The 24,131-nt window shown below is 39.7% G+C and overlaps 1 protein-coding gene across 1 annotated transcript; it reads right to left on the bottom strand.

The window, feature by feature from the left end:
- Nucleotides 1-1,275: 1,275 nt before the first annotated feature.
- On the bottom strand, nt 1,276-23,931 carry gfra1b (gdnf family receptor alpha 1b). Its single transcript, XM_054769229.1, has 10 exons — nt 23,473-23,931; nt 23,065-23,394; nt 21,987-22,070; nt 13,995-14,173; nt 13,754-13,926; nt 11,337-11,446; nt 10,432-10,566; nt 9,085-9,284; nt 5,989-6,036; nt 1,276-4,534 (listed from the first exon to the last, which is right to left on the bottom strand). Exons 1-10 carry the CDS (start codon nt 23,510-23,512, stop codon nt 4,415-4,417), a joined length of 1,419 nt encoding a protein of 472 aa, XP_054625204.1. The 5' UTR covers nt 23,513-23,931; the 3' UTR covers nt 1,276-4,414.
- Nucleotides 23,932-24,131: the final 200 nt, after the last annotated feature.

Below are 24,131 nucleotides of genomic sequence, written 5' to 3' on the forward strand. Positions count from 1 at the left end.
TCTTTCACTCACACCAGGTGTCTGCATTTCAGAGTTGAGCCCACAACCCCTGAACCCTTTCCTGACATCTTTTGTTGGCAAACGTTTGGAGGCATAAAACTTGCTGTAACTATGTGAACACATAATTAGTTACCTCTGCTCTCGTCTGGTTTTCATAGTGTGACAGCGAAGTATTAAAGGAGAACCACTTTTTGGGGGAATTTTGCCCATCATTCACAATCCTTATGAGAAACATGAACACGTCTTTCCATTTTCTGTGCATTCTACAGTGAGAAAAACAGCTAGCTTGAGGGAGCTAACAATGCACTTTATATAACACGCCTATAAAGCCCTCTAAAAAACCAACAACGTTTTTTGGTTTTATATATGATGAGACCATGTAGTAACAGGTACATTCATGATAACATGTAATACTCGCAGTAGTTTGGTCATTTTAAGCAGTTCCAGAACTTCTATCCTGGGCGCGTTGATTTCACACATTTAACAGTACTTCCGTCAATAACAGATGCCTAGTAAGCACGTGTCTGTATTCAACTAATCATGGCAGACTTCGTGAGAGCCGCCGCTGACCACTTGTGGACAAATGAGGCTCCGGGACCTTATCATTTTGAGCCTGAATATACAGAAGATGGGCTGCAGTTGTTAGAAGCTGAGCAGGCAAGCAGGGAGAGTGAAACATTGGAGTAGACGGGGGCCGGGAGAGTCAGGACCGACCTAACTTGGTGGTGCAAATGTGGAGCTTGCCAAGCCGTACCGACAGAAGTTGTGTTTTTCTGTTGCACTGAAAGGCACACAGTGTTACCATTGACGGAAAGGCTTTGTGTGTCTGGCGAGCAGGACATTGCTCCGAGAGATTGTATCTGTCCTACAGCGGTAGAAACTTTCTTCCACCTATTTGGTTGTCTGCTCGTAGTTCTTCATATGCTTATTCTTGTTTACCAGTCAGGACAGATTGGTGTCTTATCACATTGTTTTGGAATGGGCCCATCTTCTGTGTTACCTCCTACAACCGCTGTAGCTTGATTAATATGCAGATCAGTTATGTAAATTGAACATTGTTGGGCTTTATAGGCAAACTAGGTGTGGCCCAAAATGTGCATTGTTAGCTCCCTCATGCTAGCTGTTGTTCTAGACATGTGTTCACAATTCACCTAAGAATTGTGCAGGATGGGCAAAATAAAACAAAGTGCAGTTTTCCTTTAAAAGTGTTGTTTTCTGAGCACCAATAAGTCCAAAAAGCTGCAAAAACATTGTTTTTTTTTATTGAACTTACACATTATTTTCAGTCCAGGTTTGACATTAAAGTGAGTTTCACACATTCTTATTGACACGGGGGATTTTTTTCCGTTTTGATATGGATTAAATATCCTTGTTTTTCAATGTAGTTAATGTAACAAGACATGGACTTTATTTTATTAGGGGGAGTTTTGCCTGTTTTGGTGGTAATCATTGGAAAACATGAATGAATTTAATGTCTCCTAACTTGGATTGGAAGAAAACAAACTATTTTGCATGTAAAAGAAAAAAATGCTAGTACATTTCTGGAAATATTTGTGAAATTCCATTCCCATCCATGGGAATTTGACATATCTTCAACATTGGATGCTTTCAATTAGAATGAATGTGAATTACATTTGAAAGTTGAATATAATAAAAACTGTTTTATTTGTGAAGTCTACTGAAATACAGTTTAAAAAAATTTGAATATTGAATAGAATAAATAGATTTTATTGCATGGAGGTGGCTGCGGGCTCAATAGATGCACAATAGATTAATTCTCAGGCTAGAAAATTTGCATAAAAGCTGGTTATTTCCATCAAAATTGTGTTCAGCTTGTATTAGAAGACGTTTCACCTCTCATCCGAGCAGGCTTCATCAGTGCATGCGGAAAGACTCGGTGGGACCACACACCAGTCAGACTAGATAGGACAGCTCCAGTCTGAGAGCCTGGTGCAAGATCCCGTCTATTTATCCTTAAAGGCCCAGACAGGAATGGTTGGCTCTTTAGTGGTGTCAAATGACGATCGTTAGGACACACTGGAATGGGGCCTCTGCCCGCCAACGATGGTCGTATGCTCTTTTGAAAATACACAAAGAAGGGCCCCCCCTCAGACCCATTGTCAGCAGCATTAACTGTGTAATTTGCAATATTGTTAAGTATGTGGCCACCATCTTAGCACCCCCAGTGGGCTAAACACCACATCACGTCTAAAACTCAATGGACTTTGTCAAGAAAATCAGACACTTAAAAGTGGACAAAAATGACATGATGGTTTCATTTGACGTCACCTCCCTGTTCACCTGTATTCCAACCCAGGATGCAGTGGAAACTGTGAGGCAACATTTACACCTTTACCACACCTTCCAGTATCGATCCACACTCAACCCAGAACAAATCTGTCATTTGATGAAACTTTGCCTCAATAACACATATTTTGAATTCATGGCAACTTTTTACAGACAAAAGCACGGTCGTGCTACGGGGTCACCAGTGATGGTGATGGCCAACCTCTACATGGAGGACATGGAAAGGAGGGCTCTGAACTCCTTTAAGGGAACAGCACCAAGTCATTGGTGCATGTTTATGGATGACACATGGCTCAAAATTAGAAGCCAAGAAGTGCTAGCTTTCACCGAGCACATTAAGACAGTGGACAAAACATCACGTTCACACGTGAGGATGTCAAAGACACAAAGTTGGCTTTTTTGGACTGTGACGTGCACGTTGCAGAAGACGGGGGCCTCCATGTCGGTGTTTACAGGAAACCCCCACACGCTGACCAATACCTACTTTTTGACTCATACCACCCAATGGAACACAAAGCAGGTGTTATCAGAACCCTACAACACAGAGCTGATAATGTTCCCACTGGCCCACAGGCCAAAACCCGTGGTTACCCCAGCTGGTCGTTTTAAAAAGTGCACCTCGTTCCAGAAAGAACAAAATCAAGGTGGACGAGGAAAGAAAAGAAAAGCAGACGCAATAACATCGCCGTATGTCTCAGGCCTACCTGAAGGATTTTGAATAAACACAACATACAGGACCAGTACTCTTCAAACACTTTGAGACAGAGATTGGTACACTCCAAAGACAGGACACCCAATACCCAGACAAACGATTTGGTTTGTGCTGTCCATTGCAGTGAGGAACGCACCGATTTTGACATTGGGGAAACCAAGCATCCGCTGAGTAGGCGCATGGCACAACACGGACGGGCTAATTCTTCAGGTCAAGACTCTGCTGTCTGCATGCATCTCAAAGAGAAAGAACACTCTTGTGAGGACAAAAATGTACACATTCTGGACATGTGGACAGAGAAGACAGATGGTCTGAAAGAGGAGTGAGGGAAGCCATCTCTAAACAGAGGGGGGTGGGTCAGCGACACCACCTTTCTCCCACATACAATGCTGTTCTTTCATCCCGTCCTGAAAGGCTCGGCCATTTAGACTCTAACATTCCTGTCCGGACATGCCTCCTCCTTTAGAGGATAAATAGATTGACTCTTGCCCCAAGAGCTGTCCTATCTAGTCTGACTGGTGTGTGTCCCACCTAGTCTTTGACCGTGAACTGATGAAGCCCGCTTGGTTGAGAGGTGAAACATCTTCTTAGACATCCTGACATCCTGTCCAGTTGCAATTGATTGAATGCCCTGAGAATACGATGACCTGGATGAATGAGAATATTCACAGGCTCAAATACATTTTCAAAAACCCTGTTATAGATTTACGGTAAATTTTTACCCATTTTCATTTTTCCCCTCTATTTCATTCTCATGCAAAAATTTCTGCAATTTAATATCAATTGAATAGCATTTTATAAGGATTGCCTGTTGTGTAGTACAGTTGTACACCAGAGGGGGTGACAAAGAGTCAGTGTCGCTACATGCAGTTTAATTGTTCAAGTGGTGTTTGTTGTTTCTTGAAGAAAAACACACACCAAATATGTGTGTATCTTGTGTATAACTAAGCACATGACTAAAGAAACGTTATTGGTCTCTCTTTTTTTTTAAACAAAAGCTTGCTCCATTCGTCATAGCGGACGTTACGTTACTTTGTTTCCTATTTACAAACTTTTTCAAACCACAGTTACAAAGCTGACCTAATACTGATCGTACGTTTGAGGAATAAGATTTTTCCTTTTATATTGTCAAGGACCAAATCCTAACTATCTTGAGCGAATGCAGTTGTTTTGATTGACAGGACAAATCACAGCACACTAAATGCAGAGAGAGAGAGAGAGAGAGAGTTCTTCATGTGTTCTCCACATGTCCTTCACATCGTCCATTTTGGGCAAATGTTCCATCAGGTCACAAAGAGAAAGTCTTGTCACTTGAGTGTTCCCGCTGCAAATCTTCTTCCGTGCTTTGTTCAGCCAGCAAAATGTCCCGATAAGATGTCCTCCATCCTTCAAGTCCTACAAGAGCGGGAGTGTTTTTGGTGTCAAAGTGAAAGCAAGCATCAGGAGAAGACTTGAGGCTTGCGGACGGGTGAGTTGGCCTGCGGAGCTTCTTGCGACAGCGTTTGAGTCGCCCATCTGATGGTAATGAAAACATGTCAGACAGATGACGACAGATAAATATTCATGTACACATAACGCTAACATGATCAAAGGTAATAGCTCTTATTTTAGGGGCTTGCAAAAGCGCAGTGACCCAAATGGATGCAGATCACTTTCATCTGGACTAAAAGCATCGGTAAGTCATCAGATTGCCTTTATGTTGTGCCACTTTGTGCCAGAAGGGGTGATAGTGAGTCCGTATGGCGGTAATAACTGCAATGGCGTCATATGCTCATTCATGTGGATGTGGAATGTTTCTTTTGATAGTTTTTTCATTCTATCAATATATGATACGGTTTAATACTTTCATGTTTTAAATAGAATTTGTTATCAGATACATTTTTCATCAACAACAGTTACATTTAGAATGTTCCAACAACAAAATGTCAGGCGTTTTTTATTAGGAAAAAAATGTAAAGAATTTTCAAAAAATGTAAAGCTTTATTAAAAAAATAAAATAAATTCTTAAATGTAAAAAAAAATGTGTGCAAAATATTTTACTATTTTTTTTTTATACTACTTTTATACTTGAAGAAAAATGTACATTTTCAGACTATAGATTAGAATCTTTGTTTTTTCTTAATACTTATACTACTTAGAAATGTCACGACTAAATGTTGTTGTTCATGAACCATATAAAAATATTTTTGTGATTTTTTTTTTATTTTGTGAAATTCGCATGACAAAATTGGGATATGTTTTAATGCTATAATACATTTGGATTTTTTTTTATTATTATGTTATTGGAATTAAAATAACTACATTTTCCATCAATAACACTTACATTTAGAATTTTCCAAGAACAAAATGCAAGGCTTTTTTTTGGTTTGGAAAAAAAATGTGAGCTTCTTTTATGTGTGCAAAACTTTTTACTTTTTAGAATACGTTTATGCTTTGATAAAAATGTACATTTTTAGACTACAAGTTACAAGCCTTGTTTTTTGTTTTTCACATTTAATGATTTAAAAAAAAATGTTCAAAATGCCAGAAATGTACAAAATGTTGGGCTTGTTTTTAATATCATCACGTTGATGGGTTTTTTTTGTTGTTGCTTTTTTTCATTTTGTCAAATTTGTGCAACAAAATTGTGATATGTTTTAATACTTTAATGTTTGAAAATTTTAATGTTATAAACAAAACAAAACTCTAAAATGTTTCCCCCAAAAATGCACATTTTTTGAAAAAAATGTTGTGCTTCTTTTATGCATGCAAAATGTTTTACCACTTTTTTTTAATACTACTTTTATCTTTGGATAAAAATGTAAATTTTCAGACTAAAAGTTACAACCTTGTTTTTTATACTTAATTAATAATCTGAAAAAAATGTGCAAAAATGTTCAAAATGTCCCAAAATGATGGAAAGGAAAAACAAACAAATACCGGATGCAAATAACAACATGGTCAGAAGCAGAATATGCTAGAGCTCTTACCGCACACAGAGCAGAATCCTCTGTACGGTTTGACACCAGTTTCTGGGCCTGCAAGGAGAAAGCATATTCATTTAGAGTGTGATACCGGAATTAATAAAAGCTGTTTTACACACATGATAACTTTTCCCGGATATCTTTTATCCGCTCATAAAACTAAGCATGCAAACGCACACTCGCAGATGTTAGCCATGATAAAGAGACTGTGGCCACACGTTGCTCCTTAAGTGTGTTGTGAGGGACTTTCTAGGAAAGTGAGAGTGATAAATTGCTCTCTAGGAGGTCTTTCCTAAATCATAAATCATGTCATCGCTATTAAAAGCCTATATGATAGATTGTCTCACTTACTGATATCATCTCATTTTGAACAAGAAGAAAAACATCTCTATACGTACACAGTACGTATAGAGATGTTTTTCTAAATCTATATATGTATTGCATCTCTGTCTAGAGTTTGCATGTTCTTCCCCTGCGCGTGTGGGTTTTTTCCGGGTACTCCGGAAAAATTCCAAAAATATCTTAGACTCTAAATTGTCCATAGGTATGAATGTGAGTGTGAATGGTTGTTTGTCTATATGCACCCTGTGATTGGCTGGCCACCAGTCCAGGGTGTACCACACCCCTGGCCCCAAGTCAGGTGGGATAGGTTCCAGCATACCCTAGTGAGGATAAGCAGCATAGAAGATGGATGGGTGTATATATATATATATATATATATATATATATATATATATATATATATATATATATATACACATATATATTAGGCCTGTCTAAAATAGCGCATTAATGGCGGTAACTAATATATTTCATTAATTATGTCAACTTTTTTACCGTGATTAACGCATACGCATCATGGCAAGCCACAGCTCTCTGTTATGATGACAGACAGTGGCAGTGTAGCTCCCCACAGAGTCACACAATGTCTGGCGCTCTTTTATAACTTTATTCCTACCTGAACACATCAACAGCAATGCAATTCCAACACCATATATGTAACACCTACTCCAGACAAACACGTCTCGAGTCCATTCATTGCAACACTACTTCCTCATTGTCACGACACAGACCGCGAGATGCATTCACTGACACCCTGAACATCACAACAACGTCTTTATTATGTGTGCATGGGCGGTCTAAATAAACAGAAATGCAATGAAAATCAATAAGTGGATATTCTTATCACTCACTTTGTAACTCTTAATGCGGAACTACAATTTGCTGCATTTAAGTGTGCTCGGAAATCCCAGAAAATTTACTGAAAACATGTGAATTCAACTTAAATGACGTGATGTCTTTGGACGCAACACCTCGTTGCTCATAATAACACAGTTAAAAGTCTGATTCAAATATTCTGCTATTAAAGAAACCAGTGTTAGGTAAATAGATGTTCAGACATGTCTGCCATCTCTTAACTTCATTTACATTTTAAGTTAAGTTGGCACTGATAATACACACACACGCACACACACACACACACATATATATATATATATATATATATACAGGGATATATATATATATATATATATATATATATATATACTGTGTAATCCTACACTGTCATTTATCTTTCTTTCAATAAAATAAAGTAAAAATGGGCATATTTCAGACATGGTAATGGTAAATGTTTAATTTATACATTAGAATACATCACATAGTCCAATTCACAGTTTCACATTCACATGTCCAAAAAGGAGTAGGAAGAAGCAAAGTTTATTTAATCCTGTTTCACATCAATTGCAATACATTTGCTCACTTCCTGTATTCCAAGTGTACTCTTTGCTAGTTTAACATACATAGGAAAATGATAAGGTGACATGGTGATTAATAAGAATTAATTAATTTGAAAACAGTGATTTATCTGATTAAAAATTGTAATTATTTGACAGCCCTAATGTGTATGTACAGTGTACTTTATATATATATATATATATATATATATATATATATATATATATATATATATATGATTTATTGATGGATAGCCCCTTGAGATGAATCATCTCGTTTTCAAGGGAGTCCAACATAAAATATAAATAAAATATACAATACAACAATACAATCACAAACAGCATACCCAGGCTCCTAGCTACCACCCCACCCCCACATCACCCCCACAAACCCACAGTACCCACACAAAGCATCAGTAATACGCCTTAATCAAAGCCCATTTGAAACAATGTGATAGGTAAAACATTGGAAGATTTTTCTAGTTGCATTTTCGTAGCCTGACCTTACTTGGTCCTTTGATGTTGCTCAAAATCAACAGGGTTTCTGCGCAAAAAACAAGCCCAGAAATCTTGCACATAACTACTACTTGTGAGTTTTTGCGCAAGCATAAACAAATCCCAGAAACCGTGTAGGAAGATCAAATGAAAAATGTAAAAAGTAGAAAAAAGTTGATTTGATTTTACATCTGTTACTGAATTGTCATATGTTGTTCAAAATCAGCAGGATTCTTACTCAGACAAAGACAATCGATAACAGATAAAGAAATCTTATAAAAATATGACCAGTTGATTGTTTTTAACCTTCGCTAGCTCAGTAATCCTGTGTATTGTTCAAAATAATCAAAAAATCGTGTTATTGCACTGACCTAGAATAAACCACCCCAGAAAGGCTGGAGAAGATCCATTTAAAAAAGTAACCTTTTGAGACACAAAAAGAAATAGAAATGCTGGTTTGATTCAAGTCCTCCTTGACTGCACACACACTATAAGTAAATCAATAGCAGTCTTACACTGACCATATACCAATAGAGACCACACACACACACACACACACACACACACACACACACGCACACACACACACAAACAGGGTCTCTGAGACGCAACAGCCCTACGGCCCAGTCCTGTCATTACCGTTGCAACCAATTAGCTTTGACATGACAGCTTTTTGAAACGAGTGACGTCTCATCTTCGTGCCCAGGAGGGAGAATTGTGTACACGGTGACACAAAACCACCTCTGATCCCGTCAACGTGACAAATAACTCTGAACACATTTATCAAGAGCTTTTAAGGCCACCATTTTCGCACTGAACCAGACTTCCACTTACGGCTTCAAACAAAATCAATAGATGCCTCTTAGCCTACCTGTAAGGTGCCACAAATGTGATACGAGGCGCCGCCCTCCAGATCCAGTTTGCTCATGTCGGTTAGCACGTCCACCGTGCGGCCGGATCCATCTTTCCACCTGCGGGTGACGCCTGACTCTCCCGTGGTGGGCGTGATCGGGGGCTGGGGCTGCCACACGCCAACGTCGGTGCCGTTGCCAAAAGCCTGGATGGCGTTCCCTGCAGGAGGTAGAATTATTGTGCCGCTTATTTTTGGTAATTTAGGAATTATTTGTGAAGAAAAAGGTCTGTATACTGCTTTCTGCCACCAGGGGGAATAGTGGAACCGTATCAGGCAACATGCACAGTCACATGGTTAACTGATTCCAGACTCGACCGCAATAAGTACATTTCCACAAAGCAGGATTCAATATTAATAAACTGAATATTTTTGTAGATAGAGCATAGAAAACCTGTTTACGATCTTCTAAATACATTTTTTAACATTATTAGACCCATTTAGACGTGACATAACACCCCAATAGTCACTTTAGGCACCTATTATTCCTTAGATCACATTGTGCAGGCTACGGTATCTCTTCAATGGACGTAAGAGATGGCCGCCGCTAGCATAGCAACCTACCGAGCTAACAAGTTAGCCTCTCTAATTTACTTATTCTAAACTTAAGAAAGTGTTTCAAACAGAGTGGGGAAGAATGACAAAGAAACCAAAAACTTACCACTTCCACACAGAATGAGAGGAGAAACTTCTCAACCATTGCATGTCCGTCTCAGCCATAGGTAACATAATCTAACATCATGTCTCATAACATCACTGATGCCTAGTGACCAAAATACGAAACTAAGTTGTCTTTCAATATTTTTCGACTAGTGATAGGCCATAGTCAACCACGAAACAGCAATCATTTATTAATTATTTTTTTAAAAACGCAATATAGTAAGGGAGAGATATTTGAACCGCGATACAACAAAAGACGACTATATAACACATTTTACTTCATGTTCTTCTAAATAAAGCCACTAAAATGCTAAACTTACACTTCTTACAGTCACTAGGAGTCATAGTTTCACCATATCTGCAGATAATAACAATACTGATGTCCTATTTTTTACAAAATAAATCAATTCCTAAAAGGTCCAACCATATTAATCTGATGTCATCTTTATAGTGCTTACAGCCACAAAGGAGCATAGTTGCGTCATGTCTGCGTCTAGCTATAGTGCGCCTGTCCTAAAGTTGTTTTCTACAAAATCGAATTATTTTCTTCTTCTGAATAAACGTCCAATGAAATTGCTCTGTCGTCATCCTTAATCTGCTGTTAGCTATACTTTATTAACATTAATTCTTACATGTGAGAAAACTTACGTAGGCATCTGTTGTTTGTGAAAAATTCTGCAAATTTCTCGCACTCGGGCTTGCTGTTCCCGCTGCTGCTGCAGTCACACCACGGCGACAGGCTAATGCCCAGGGAGCGTATATAATTGGGCGTCATCACCGTACCTGCGGAAGAAAAAAACAAATAAAAAATCCTAAAAGCAACTGCCACTTCACAGATAGAAGGGAAGCCTGGATTCAGAATTCGATATTGCGATATTTTTTTGTGCGCAGGCCTCTAATTGGGCGTGTTTGTAAGAGAACTTGAGATTTCAACATAAACCTAAAATGGTATCTCTATATCTCATTTTGATGCAGTTCTGAATTTTTCTTTTCATATAAACCATTCTTATTGGAACGTGTTTGGTCTACCAGCACACTATTCTATTTTACGACAACTTTTGTTTAATGGCCAAAAAAGCTGCCCGATTTTATCTAGGGATGTCTTGTTTTCCACTTAAGTGTTTGTAAAGTTAATTAATGAATCTAATATTCTTTTTGTGTGCAGAACACAGGTCACGGTTCAATTCGGATTGCGTTCAGATTGGCCGTTTCTTGAAATGACAACATGGGCCAAAAACGAAGAGAGTTCAGATTACCTGATTGATACCTGATATTGGACTGCATTGATATGTTGAACAACTTAACAATCGGGATACATAATGGTTGTCTACCACCACAAAATACGAGGTGAAAAAAAGCAAAGAAAAGCATCAAGTTATTTTCCACATTAGCGTTCATAATGTGAGTTCATTCCTAGTGGGATAACAAACTGTCTTATCTGAGCAAAGCACATGTGAGATTACAAACACCTTGCAGGGAGACACTTGTTGTTTTACCCAATGCAACATGTGCAACTTCATAACAAATTTTGAGTATATAAACAGAAAACTCACCGATGAGTCCAGAGTAGGAGAGCAGGCAGTCGGCGTAGTTCTCCCTCAGACATCCTGATATAGAGTGAGCTTCTGGCTGACAATTGCTAATAAAATCTGCCAGTCGGGACCTGTAAACAACCATGATAGCAAACCCAGATGGAGTTACCGATCACAACAGTTGTAATGCCAAGACATACGGGGGAAAATCATCTTTTCAACCGTTTACAGCAGGGGTGGGGAACCTTTTGTTGATGTTTTGGGGCTTTTTATGACAGTTACTCGATATGGCGGGCCGTATCAAAATGCTCTTGCGTGGTGTTTACGGCCCATGTGCCACAAGTTCAGGCCCATGTGCCCCTGAATTAGCCAAGAAACTCTAAACAAAAGACAATGCAGTGTATCCCAAACTGTGAAGTCAATTTTATCAGGTTACGGCAAGGTACGGCAAGTGTAACCGACATGAGTTTCACACCCACAAACTGAGTGGTGACATTTTAAAGGAAAACTGCACTTTTTTAAAAATTCTTATGTGAAATCCTTATGTGAAACATGAACACATATTTCTTTCCCTTTTCTGTGCGTTCTAAAGAGAGGAAAAACAAGTTCGCATGAGGGAGCTAACAATGGACGTCATGGGACCCACCTATTTCGACAATAAAGCCCTCTAAAAGACCTCTAACGTTGTTTTATTGTTTTATATACATGCTGTGATCTTGCATTAATAGGTACATTCATGATAGCATGAATGCCTTTGCCTTATTTTGATCATTTAAAACATTACAAGGTTCATGGATTCCTACGTGATAGATGACATCATCAACTCGGCAGCAGTTAGGCTCAAGCTGCCTCCCAGTCTTCATGTCAACCCAGTCTTCCATGTCTCCAGCCTCAAGCCAGTCGTCTCCTGGCAGCTCAGCCCTCCGGTCGAGCGTCCTTCTCTTCCACAGGTGATCGATGGCCAAGAGGTACTGTATATCCTGTGAAGGCACTTTTAAACTCCTGAAGAAGGGCATCCAGGCGTTTGGTGGACTGGGAGGGATATGGACCAGAGGAACGCTCCTGGGTCTCCCGCTCCTGGATCTGCGACCCCTCTCTCATCACTGAGATCAAGGTAAACGAGGTGAGCCACCTGGAGGCATCTTATAAAAGGGGGGGGGATACTGTCATGATCTGCACTCTGTTTTGGTCTGCTGCCCTCTGCTGTGTCTTTGCAGTCCTGCAGAGGACTCCTCCCCTGGACAGCACACCTGCAACTAATCTACCATTAGACCTTCTTAAGCCATGCCTCTGTGATTGTTCCTTGCCAGATTGTTGCTTCGTCTTGCCTGCATAGTACCCGTTTTGTTTGCTCCTTCCATTTTTGCTAGTATACCTTGTGAACTTTGTTGTGAACTATTCTGTGCTGCCTACGTTTCCCTGTAAGTAGTTAAGCTACTGTACATAGTACTTCCTTATTTGCTACTTTGTGCTCTTTGTTTGTAATTTTAGCTTCCTGGTGACACCGGTGCCTTTTGAAGTACTTAGTTTTTCCCCCTCTGTTACCATGAAATACCTTTTTCACCATTTGCCAGTCATTGTAACAAACAACAGGCTTTTATTGCAGGTTTGACTCAGAACAAGCGGAATAATAATAATCAAAATAATAACATAGGCTACTGTTGCAGCCATAACCCACGACAAGCTAAAACTCAACTCTGAACACCTGACGTCACTTCCTGTCATTCTGCTTTTCCACATCACTGAATCCTTTGAATGCAACCCTGGAGCGCCCTCTTACGGCTTGGTTCATGTCAGCCAGTATGATTTAACATATATCTATTTTGATAGCCCTGCGATTGACTGGTGACTAGTCCAGGGTGTACCCCGCCTCTTGCTGGAAGTCAGCTGGGAAGCTTGGTGATGCTTTGTCTGCCCTCTACTGGGTGTTGATGATGATTTTAACATATGTACAGTACCTGGCAAAAGTTAGGAGACACCTTCTTATCCCGTAACATAGGAAAGTATGTCTAAACTTTTGAATTGTACTGTGGTTTTAAAAATACTTTTTTTCTTCTAATGCACTATGTGATTTCTAACAATTCCAAGAGCATGACACATGCATACTTTTCTTTTATGCGTTTCCTGTCATTCAGCCTGATTGATGTCATAGTTCTGACCACAGACTGTCTGTATTCAAACGAGATGACTCAGATTGGCGGGGGACACAACAGCACAGTGGCGATAGATGCGCAAAAACACGCTCAACCTACCAATTTTCTTTCCATTAACACCGCGAGCGTTCTCCTGCTCAGAACTGTGGTTAGCTGCTCTTAAATAGACAAAATGACAATGAGCGCGCAGACGCTTTCGCCACATAATGTGTTTGCAGCTAGCATAGCTAAAGTAGTTGTGGAGTTGCAGGTTGGTGCACTGAGAGGAACACTTTGTGTGCTCACCTGCAGATATAGTTGGTTTTGCAGGTGTTCTGCAGAGACAAACAGTTGGGCTTGTCTTTGTCCTCGTAGGAGCAGACGGGCACGATGGTCTGACGGCGGCGTTCGGCGCACGCCGTCTGATCCCCCGCCGGGCACGAGCAAAACAGCATGCCATAGCTGTATTTAGTCGGAACCTATGTTAGGAAACAGAAATTGTGGTGTTGAAGCTTACCGTAGCATTAAAGAGACATGTCTCCATTACCTTGTCAAAGAACTGTCTCAAGGCCTTGTGACATTTGCGCTTATTGCACACCTCAGACGCCGACACCCGGCTGGTGCACGGGTTGATGTAGGCCGAGCGGTACTTCTTGCAAGTGTCATTGAGGTTGCAGGCCTTGGCTGCATTCAGACAGTTGTTCTCCTTGGTGGAAGCTGGCTCCGCTGAAGACGGACAAAAATGTCAATCTCAATGTTTTTAGATGATAGCATCCATGTGTATATGTAGCAGGAAAACCTGGTAATCTTTCTTTTCTTGTCAGAAACCACAAAGACAACAAGAATCAGTCGTGATTCATTCCAACACATCACAGTTTAAATCCATTTTTAATAATTTAGCATACACAGCAACGTGGATCAACTGGGTTGTCAGCTTGCAGCTTTTGCTGGGCAGAATTCACAGGGCTTAATCATATTTAACTATCAGCCAATGGGGAAAAAATTAAGAGGACTATGCTAAAAACAACATAATCATAAATCAAATATTTCATAACAATGATAATAAAAAAAACTTATGATAGTTATTTTTATGTACAGTATGCATTGGCGTTAAAGGTAATTTTTTTATCAAAAATAAAACAATATAAAAATTCAAAATTTGCAACAGAATTAAAAAAAACTAATAAATAGCAAAAATAAATAAATATTGTCGATACCATAATACAAATACAAAAAAAATTACAAATGTTTGTAAATGTGTTTACAAACAAGAACAATTTTACTTCATAAAAGATGTTTACTTTTGACAAGTAGTATACTTTTTCTGCCTCAATGTTTGTGTAAGCGATTTTTTTTTATGACACCCTTATTTTGTTAACGCAATTAAACAGGATATAGCCTTATTTTGAAGGCTGGAAGTGTGTTGTGTGGGTTGAGAAGATCCCTTGACTGTTGCAAACAGAGACATACTGTGCAAGTTAATAAACTTGCCTTAGCCATAGCTCCCGTCCTTTATTTATATTGAACTCGACAATTAAGTAAAGACTTTGGCTTCTCAAAACAATATGCGTTCAAAAGATGAATACATTTGCATCACAAAAATGCTTTCTCAAAAAAAAAACAGACCTCATAAAACAGGGATTCTGGGATTACTGCTACGACAGGCACCGACCACCTTACGGCCACAGCTCCGATCAGCCTCCTCGACAATGGAGGCACGGAACATGGCCCACTTGGACTCAGTGTCCATCGCCTCCTTGGAACATGGTCGAAGTTCTCCTGGAGGTGGGAGTTGAAACTCCTTCCGACAGGGGACTCTGGCAGACGTTCCCAGCAGACCCTCACAATGTGTTTGCCTGCCAGGTCTGACCGGCATCCTCCCCCACCATCGGAGCCAACTCACCACCAGGCGGTGATCGGTTGACAGCTCCATCCCTCTCTTCACTGAAGTGTCCACAAGATGTGGCCGCAAGTCCGACGACACGACCACGGAGTCAATCATTGAACTTCGGCCCAGGGTGTCCTGGTGCCAGGTGTAGGGTGTGTGGACACCCTTATGCTTGAACATGGCGTTTGTGATGGACAATCTGTGACGAGCACAGAAGTCCAATAACAAAACACTGCTCGGGTTCAGATCAGGGGGCCGTTCCTCCCAATCACGCCTCTCCATGTCTCACTGTCGCTGCCAACATGAGCGTTGAAGACCCCCGGCAGAAACAAGGGAATCCCAGACGGAGCACTCTCCAGTAGTCCCTCTCAGGACTCCAAAAACTGCTTTTTGGTGCATAATTGCAAACAACAGTCAGGACCTGGAGCGAAACTACCTCATTCAACGTACAGGCCCTGAGCCGGGCGACAACAAGAATTGCCACCACTGCCCATCGCCTCTCACTGCTGGCAACACCAGCGTGGAATAAAGTCCAGCCCCTCCAGCTGTGCCTCGAGGTGAGTCCAACTACATCTAGCTGAAACGTCTCCATCTCACGCACCAACTCAGGCTCCTTCCCCGCCAGAGCGGTGACATTCCACATCCCATGAGCTAGCTTCTGCTGCCGAGGATCGGACGCCAGGGGAGTTCACCCATTTATCCTGTTTCACTTTCGCCACTGATTATTTTATTTTATTCATTGAATTTATGTATTTCTTTATTTTTCACTTTTCCCTTTTCTTAATTTGTATTTTTGTCTGACTATTTTACATATTCGTATATGTTAGGCACCGTTTGTTGGTTAAATTAGCAGCCGCCTCAGCTGTCGTTCTGCTGAGCTCTGCTGCTGCTGGTCAGTTGTATTCCTTCTGAGAAGCAAGAATTGTATGCCTTCTCTCTGTGAGGCTGTATGTACTTTGTATGCTGAGCTGATCTTATTACTACGTAAAAAAAAAAATCAATAAAAAGATGTGTAAAAAAAAAAATTAATTAAATAAAACAACATAAAATTCTACATTTGCAAACAAAGTAAAAGTAAATACATTAAATAACATAATAATATAAAGACAAACAATACAAAATACAAATATGTTAGTACATATGGAAAAAAGAATTCATAATAAGTAAATAATAACAAGTACAAAAAATCATGACACATTTGTAGAACAAGATGTATATGAAATGAAATTATGAAATGGAAACAAATGATTATGTGCTGCCTGGTGCCAGTTGATAATCAATCAATGAATCAACTAATCAGAGTTGGACCAGCCTCTGTAGTCCACCCTTAATCTTATTTTTTTCATCTGTGAGTGGGAAAGCTGTTCAATCACTGACAAATATGGCTTGTTTAATTGTGAATATGCCAACGTCACATTTGCCTAATGTGACACATTTGGTAACCTCTTAATTACACCTGCCGAGTGAAATGCTTGACTTTTTCATACTTTTAACAAGAGGTCCTCCTTAACAGAACATATGCTTACATTTGTGTGTGTGTGTGTGTGTGTGTTTGCGCGTGTGCGTGTGTGTGACTAAGACAGTGAAGCTGTAGGTCAGCCTGACTTCATATAGCGCAAACAGCCCACAGCAGGAGAAAACCTTTTCTATTTTTCTGCTCTTAACAAGTCTACCGTGAGGTCATTTTTTTCCTCATTCTTGACTAATTCAACCGCATTCTACTATCTTAAGGCTCATATTTAATTCTATGACAGTGACGACATCTTAAACATGGATTTAATATTAAGATCAACAATCAATCCCCAGCTTCATCTGATAGCGGTTTCTAAGACACACCAGCTAAAAGACAAAACAAATGTCTCGTTTCGGCCCTGCAGCAAGCCCACCACGGTGCCATTGTTGTGTACAAAAATAAGAATCCGACCTTTGACCCCTGCAAATCGCATGCTGGTAACAAATACGGCTCAGGTTTTACGTTGAAGATGCTACCTTGAGGCTCCTTTCACTCATTCGGACAATATGAGTAATATTCTGCAAAATTAAAAAAAAAATTGAATAGTATGAATATTTACTTTAGTGAAAAAGTGTTTGCCCCCTTCCTGATTTCTTATTTTATTGCATGTTTGTCACACTTTTTCAGATCATCAAACAAATTTAAATATTAGTCAATGACAACACAACTGAATAGAAAATGCAGTTTTTAAACCATTTTTGTTATTATTAAGGGAGAAAAAAATCCAAAGCTGCATGGCCCTGTGATTGAAGTGATTGACCCCCGGTTAAAACAGAACTGAATAATTGAGATCTATCAGTCTGGAAAAGGTTATAAAGTCATTTCTAAAGCTTTGGGACTCCAGCGAACCACAATGAGAGCCATTATTCACAAACGGTGAAAACAAGGAACAGTGGTGACCCTTCCCTGAGTGGCCGGCCCAACAAAATGACCCCAAGAGCGCAGCGACGACTCATCCAAGAGATCACAAAAGACCCCACAACAACATCCAAAAAACTGCAGGCCTCACGTGCCTCAGTTAAGGTCAGTGTTCATGACTCCACCATAAGAAAGACACTGGGCAAAAACAGCCTGCATGGCAGAGTTCCAAGATGAAAACCACTGCTGAACAAAAAGAACATTAATGATGATGATCCCCAAGACCTTTTGGAAAATACTATGTTGTCTGACGAGACAAAAGTTGAACTTTTTGGGAGGTGTGTGTCCCATTACATCTGGCTTAAAAGTAATGCCGCATTTCAGAAAAAGAACAACATACCAACAGTAAAATATGGTGGTGGTAGTGTGATGGTCTGGGGCTGTTTTGCTGCTTCAGGCCCTGGAAGACTTGCTGTGATAAATGGAACCATGAATTCTGCTGTCTACCAAAAAATCCTGAAGGAGAATGTCTGGCCATCTGTTTGTGACCTCCATCTGAAACCCAACTTGGGTTCTGCAGCAGGACAATGATCATAAACACACCAGCAAGTCCACCTCTGAATGGCTGAAGAAAAACAAAATGAAGACTTTAGAATGGCCTAGTCAAAGTCCTGACCTGAATCCTATTGAGATGCTGTGACATGACCTTAAAAAGGTGCTTCATGCTGGAAAACCCTCCAATGTGGCTGAATTACAACAATTCTGCAAAGATGAGTGGGCCAAAATTCCTCCCCAGCGCTGTAAGAGACTCATTGCAAGTTATCACAAACACTTGATTGTAGTTGTTGCTGCTAAGGGTGGCCCAACCAGTTATTAGGTTTCGGGGGCCATCACTTTTTCACACAGGGCCATGTAGGTTTGGATTTTTTTCTCGCTCAATAATAAAAAGTTTAATTTAAAAACTGCTTTTTGTGTTCAGTTGTGTTGTCATTGACTAATATTTAAATTTGTTTGATGATCTGAAAAACTTAAGTGTGACAAACATGCAAAAAAAATAAGAAAGGGGGCAAACACCAGTGTATATAACTGTATATTTTTGTATTTCAATTTTGTTTTTAAACATTTTTTTTTTTAATTCTTGAATGTCCATTTTAAGCTTTTTCCTGTTTATATTATAGAAAATCACAGCGTTAAGAGAGTTTCCTCTGTGGTGTTTAATATAGTATAATATAAAGTATATAAATTAAATATAATAAAGTATAACATATAAAATAGAATATAAAATACTACTAGCACTAATACTATGAATAAGATGTGTTCCACACCATGTAATTATGGGTGAAGCGTCAGGAGGCAGCCATTTTGGTGAGGACTTAACACCTATGCTGAGCTCAATAACAGGTCTATGTGACAGAATGTCAAAGTACATTGGCACAGGGTTTGAGTCACTATGTGAAACACTACTCTATGTGTCACTGTGTGTGTTTACCGACATTTTTTGGCTTGAGTCACGATCAAGTGATGTGTTTGTTTGACACGTGTAACGCATTCCAAAGTGTCCACACCATCACATGGTCCAGTCAGTCCTACTTTATGGAGAGCATTCACTTCATTTTTAACTACTTTATTTTACTTTACTTGATTTTAGGACCACTTTGCTTGATTGGATGTTGTAATCTTGCGTTATGTCAATCGTAAGATGGTCGTTGACAGTGCTACACAACGTCAAAGAGAAGCAGCGATGGACAAATAACGGAAACAACATGGCCGACTGTACCAAACCTCTTCCAGTATGGATGCTGGTTGGCTGCGAGGAAGAGCAGCAAAGAGAAGAGAGTCCTAGCAGAACTGGTGAGTGCCACAAGTATTACCATTCTTGCCTTTTCCTGATGTGGCTTTCTTCAGGCTTCTGATTGGCTATAATTAGTGGTTCCAGCGCCACCTGTTGTTTTGGCATGTGTCTGACAGCCTGCCAATATGTTTTTATGTGTAGATGAGATTTTATTAAACCTCTAAGTGGATTTAAATATAGTTTCTAGTTGCGTAAAAAAAACATGGGATGATGTCACCATGCAAATAGCTGCTAACCTGTTACACTATGCTGCGCCCTGATCCAAGCTAGCCACTCAGGTATGCACGGGCACGCGTCAGCTCGTCTTATCTAAAAGCTGCATCAAGCACGCCATTTTTATGCTTGAGTAAAAATTGTGGCCCGTTTCCCTCCTCCCCCACTCCTTTTGTGTTAAAACACTCCTTGTTTTGATTCATAGACCACCTTATTCCTTATCTGCACGCCTCCTCCGCTATTTGTTTTCCAATTCCATTTGTTTTCCTGCAATCCCTCACTGCCTTTGCATGTGGAAAAATAGTAAATAATAAAGAAGTAACAATACAGAAAAGCACAAGTCACAATCAAATGCTATTAAATGTTATGTCACTGCGTCCCACTGTGAATATGATAAGTAAGTAACGATAATAAAGCTCTCAGACTGTTAGAATGCACTAGCTTTCATCAATTTAGTTGGAAGTCAAACAAATGTAAGGATATCACCTTGAAATTACACTACTTACAGTAAATCTAGCAGAATGTGGATCACTCATCCTCCAGCCACTTACCCCACAAATATGGCTGACATTTGTTAAAAAATGTATGTTTTGCCACTAAAATGCTTTATTTTAACCAATATTTAAACATAAGTCAAGTTAGTGTGGGTTACTGTATATTGATAATATATATGAATTCAATGACTGTGTGGAGAAGATAAACTATCTTGTTAGAAGTTAACGTCTGAATTTTGACGCAAATCGTGCGAAAAGTTAAGCATGTTACATTCAAATGACACTATTTGTAGTATATGTAGCAGAATGTGCGTCACGCATCCTGCATAAAGTGCCGTGTGAAAAAAACAACAAAAAAAAGTCCAATCTTGCCACAACATATTTCACAAATATGGCCGACATTGTCTGTAAAACGTCTTAAACAACTGCGTGCAAGCTAGCTTCACTCGTTAGAAAGCCATGTATGAATTTAGTAGGAAATCATACTGAAAGTAAAGCGCTAATTACCTTCAAATAAGACACTTTTTCACATATTTGTGTGTAAACCCTCGCACATTAATAATAGTCAAATCTTGCCACAACATACTCCATAAAAATGGCCGACATTTGTATAAAAAATGTATATTTTGCCACTGAAATGCTACATTTTTGTCGACATTTCAACGTAATTCAGGTTAGAGTAGCTTCACTCATTAAAAAGCAATGTATACATTTAGTAGGAAATCGTACTAAAAGTTAAGCACCGATTATGTTCAAATAAGACAATTTGAATTGCAGTCCTCACAAAAAATACCACTACATATTCCACAAAAACGGCCAACATTTGCTAAAAATCATATATTTTGCCACGAAAATGCGACGGGATATTTTGGCAACATTTCATTGCAGTTTAGGTTAGACTGCAGTGCTTTTCAAATACAGGGACAGGCCCCCCTGGAGGGCGTGATGAACGAGGCGTGAGGGGCTGGGTGGACTACTGTACACTCATAAAATTATTCCAAGGTTGGCAGGTCTGTTTGTGTCTTCATTTATGATTTAACCATGCTGGTGCCAGCAACTCATGCAGTGGTTTGTCCAGATATAAATATGAGGTTCTAAAAACATTTCTGTCCCCTGGGAGGGGGGCATGACAGCAAATTATTCGAGAACCACTGGTTCAAGCGTATTATTTCTTTGTAAAATGTATTAATTAAACAAGAATAGAATGCAAACTAGATTCACTTTGTAATAAGCAACGTATGAATTTATTCGGAAATCCTACTCAAATTTCATGTCTATATTGTGTTCCCTCAACTATTTTCCAGCAGCATGGCGAAAAAAATACAACAAAATCGTCTGCAACATACTCCACAGATATGAACAACATAAAAACATTACATATTTCAAAATGAATATCAACTGTATTTCTATATTTTGCCTCTAAAATCCTACTAAATACAAGGCTGTAGTGGCAAGAAAGGACAATTTTTGTTTCACTGAAAGGACTAGCGTGTTGAACAGAAGAGTGTGTAGAGGTACTTGGTGAAAGCAGACCGTCCTTTTAAAAACACACACACACACACACCGGTGCAAAGTGTTGAAAATGGAGACAAAGTGATGTGCAGTGGGTGACAGTGTCAGATAACAGCTTCAGTTGGCAGCTAATGGACGTCCTGGGGGCAGCAGTGGATGACAAATGCAATAGGTTGCACAAGCGATGCTGTGATTTTGACTTAACTTACCAGCAATGATGGGGGCCAAGTGAAAGATATCCGAGAGGCGGCTGTTGACTGGCTCGTATGGGGAATATTCCAGGAGGTCGTTACCTGTGTGCAACATGCCGTCTTGTGATTACACAACATGCTAGCGTTGCAGTGATTAATCACATTTTACAACAGCTTCATGCAGATTTCTCACTGGACACAACATTAGGTACACGTGCACATCTCACGACATGCAACACAAGCGCTGTATCCAAAAATATCCATTTAATAATGCACAGTGGTATTGATTTACCTATATGTTGATTATTGTGGTGGTAGTTTGTTGCACTGGATCACACTGAGAGTCCTTTGGAATATTTTCTACATTTATTTAATAATCTTTCTCAATATTTTGGCATTTTGTTCTCACAAAGTAAGGTAACTAAACCATCCAAAAGTACGCTACAATGGAAAAACAACCACAACAATAAATGTACTGCTAATAAACATGTTGTCTAATTGAGCCTTCTTAGTTTTTAACGGTGGAATTTATCAGTGTATTAATTAAAAATGATTAAAAAATAAAGTGACTTCAGCTAAGCTTGCTCATTATTTTATGAAAAACACCTACAGCAGACTTTAACCGTACTTTATTTTAAAATGTTTACTGCATACCATACTACTAAAAATAATAAATAAAAGTAAATATTGTCTGATTGAGCATTATGTTCAGAGGCAGAATTGATTTATTAGTTAAAAAATAAACAGAATTAAGAATGTTATTTCAATATATTATAGTTACAATACATTTACAAGCCATTTCATTAGGTACACCTACAACAGAATATAGCTCAAGAACCTGACATTATTTTAAAATCTTTCATCATGAGAATAATAATTGCTAATATTTTGTTCACACCATCTGATTGACAGCATGGCAGTGTCCATGCAGCATTCTAGTTTTGTCATTTCCAATATATATATCTATATACATAGATATAGATATATATTTTTGCATTTTAAGCACACTTTTCCTGCAAAAAGTCCAAATTAGCATGATGCAGGATTTCTTTTTATGCGGAGCAGACAGTTGACTTAAAGTTAGTTGTATATATACCTTGCAAACTCTGGTAAATGCTCCAGAAGATGCGCAGGCAGTTCTTTTCCTTCTTCATGCCCCTCCTGCACCTGCAGTGGTTTAGGGGGTTCTGCTTCATGGCCTCCATGGCGCTCCGGCACTCGCCCTGCGCCTCCGGAGCGGTGACCGCGCTCAGGGTGCTCTCTCTGCCCGCCACGCACTGCCTCATGGTCCGGTACTTGGTGCTGCAGGCGGCCTCCTTCAGGCACTGCTCGCTGGCCTTGACGCAGTCCAGACGCGCTCCTCCTCCTCCTCTTCCTCCTCCTCTGGGGGGCACACCACCACTGCCCTTCAAGGTGTACACCAAGTCTGGGAGTTGTGAGAAGAACCTCACTCACTGACACCTTAGACATACTTTAAAACTAAAATTTACCAAAGCAGACTTACCGTGCAATGACAGGAGGATGGCAAAAGTTGTTAAAATCATCTTGGCTTGTTTCTAAAGCGGCGCTCCAGCAATTAGACGGAACTTATCAAACGCAACATGACGCATCCTGTTGGGTCACAAGGAGCACTGGAACATCCAAAAACCAGAGGCAGGTTTGCACCACGCCGAATCATTCTCCGCGTCCCACTACAGCCCCACGTCCACACTTCAGCTTGCCCACCGATGCTCGCGGGTGAATAATGACACGTTTTTTCTTAAAACGGCTCTTTTTCAAAGCTGGTTCCGCCTTCGACAAGGTGCGTAAACTTTAATGGTCCATCATCGCTCTTCTGAGGTCCAAAGCAACTTTTAAATCCTCGCAGAAGGTAAAGACATCATAGTAAGAATGATAATAAGTGGAACAATCCGTGGAGCAGGGTAGAGGAGACCACCACGTCCAGACTCCGGTGGACTGTGAGGCTGAAAACCACCAAGTGGCTCTGGATGTAAGACAACGGGCGTGACGTCACACTCGCACACAATCATCATTAAGCTCCACTATAGTGCCACTATATTAGGTACACTGCACACTACACCTTTAAATGCATTCTTCAATATATAATTTAAAAATATCATAATTTTTTAGCCTCTCCAGCGAACCAAAATATCAGAAACAGTT

Source organism: Dunckerocampus dactyliophorus, chromosome 2 (genome assembly GCF_027744805.1).
Source record: "Dunckerocampus dactyliophorus isolate RoL2022-P2 chromosome 2, RoL_Ddac_1.1, whole genome shotgun sequence".
NCBI lineage: Eukaryota > Metazoa > Chordata > Actinopteri > Syngnathiformes > Syngnathidae > Dunckerocampus > Dunckerocampus dactyliophorus.